This window comes from Sphaeroforma arctica (assembly GCF_001186125.1).
Source record: "Sphaeroforma arctica JP610 unplaced genomic scaffold supercont1.3326, whole genome shotgun sequence".
Classification (NCBI taxonomy): domain Eukaryota; class Ichthyosporea; order Ichthyophonida; genus Sphaeroforma; species Sphaeroforma arctica.
Window position 1 is genome coordinate 1 of NW_014037232.1, and position 1,613 is coordinate 1,613.

General features: G+C 46.6%; 1 protein-coding gene across 1 annotated transcript in view; it reads left to right on the top strand.

The window, feature by feature from the left end:
* Positions 1 to 613: 613 nt before the first annotated feature.
* The window catches only part of SARC_13469 (hypothetical protein), a gene marked incomplete at its 3' end in the record, with an annotated part of 2,407 nt that continues 1,407 nt past the window's right edge, over positions 614 to 1,613 (top strand). Inside the window, exons 1-2 of the mRNA XM_014292400.1 lie at positions 614 to 807; positions 1,496 to 1,578. Of these exons, the coding sequence (XP_014147875.1) occupies positions 700 to 807; positions 1,496 to 1,578 (191 nt within the window). The remainder of the gene's footprint in view (positions 808 to 1,495; positions 1,579 to 1,613) is intronic.

A 1,613-nucleotide genomic window follows, 5' to 3' on the forward strand; every position in this document is an offset into this window, starting at 1 on the left:
TAATGTGCGACTGTGGTTATCAATCGGCGCACTTACATCGTTTGTCCCCCGCGCGTGCGTCTCCTAAGCAAGCTCGAAACCCTACATTCTAAAACCGAGCAGACTCGAGTGGGCTTCTCATTGGGTAAAAGTAATCAGTGGGAGTGTGATGTCAACCCAATACCAACGTACTCGTTGTGGCTGGAGGGAACGATGTTGACTCTATTTGCTCTGCGCTGTCCCCGACTAAGGCGACATATAAGTACACTTCTTAACCTTTGCTCGTTAGTGGTCATGTCGTGCGATTCCGGATGACTTGGTCGTCTCACGCTATGGCGCAGGCAGGGTTTTAGGGCTTAAGGTTTTCTGGGCTTTATGATTTTAGTCTAATGTTAAAAATAATGTGAGCGAGAATTCAGTACTGAGAAAAGTAGGTCAGTCTCTCATCCGGGGCAATAGAGTCAGCACATCTAAGTACACGTGGCTGGAGAGGTGACCGCTCGCTCCAGTCTAAAAATAGAATCGCCAAACTAGGCCATACGGAGCTCCGTCACAGTTGTCGCATGTGCCTCACCCAGGGTGTATGCGCACTCAAGGCCGCCATCGCCCTCTCTGCGCGCATTGCTCATTCCCACAGGTGACGAATTAAGCTCACTCCCAGAGGGGAGTGTATACGACTTGGATACCAGCAACCTCACTCAGCAACAGATCAACGCGCTTATGCAGGAGCTTACGCCATATGTCTCACTGATGCCTGTGATGTTCTATAACCAAACGAATACACCGCCGTCAGACCGCCCGGATACTATATACCTATCCGCGAGCACGGTATGTTGTAGGGTTGTAGGGTCTAAACAAACCTAATCACACACCTAAACCTGGACTGTGTTGGTGTACAGTAGTACATCGGGTATGACGAGATGGCCGGTACTATTTTAATACAAAGTTATAGTGCGAGAGGGGTTGTAGCGTGCGATACATATGTCGGTATGTAGTCCCGGCCATCCCCTAAGCATCTACCTGTGTGTGGATGTGATGCTCAGGAGGTGAGGCATTCGTGTTCATGGGTGAGTCTGGTATTGTCCACTTATGTGCATGAGGATGTATCTTAGACGCACCTCCAACCGTCTATCTACCGGTGGTTTGGTGTGTGCGAGTATTCCTGTTCATAGGCGAGTTATGCTACTTACTTCATGCCCGTAAACATCGTGGGAGTGGTTGTGTAGTACTACGTTTGCGTTGTACATAAATAAATATGAGCAGGAGGGTTAAACGTGTTCATGCACGTAAACACCGATACTACGTTTGTGCTATATATGAATAAATATGAGCAGTATGGTTAAACGTGTTCATGCACGTAAATACCGTGGCAATAGCTGTGTAGTACTACGTTTGTCTTGTAAATAAATATATACGAGCAGTAGGATTAAACGTTTTCATGCACGCAGGGGTCATGTGTGTGTGTAGGGGTGTCGGCAACCGGACTCACTTTCATTTGGTCTATTTTCTGCTACAGCTCACCTTTGCATTGACGATTGTGTTTGCTTCGATTCTCTCTGTTCTATTATTTGCCACTACCTGGATGCTGATAAAATTCAGGTACGTGTCGATAAAATTTATATATATATAATATG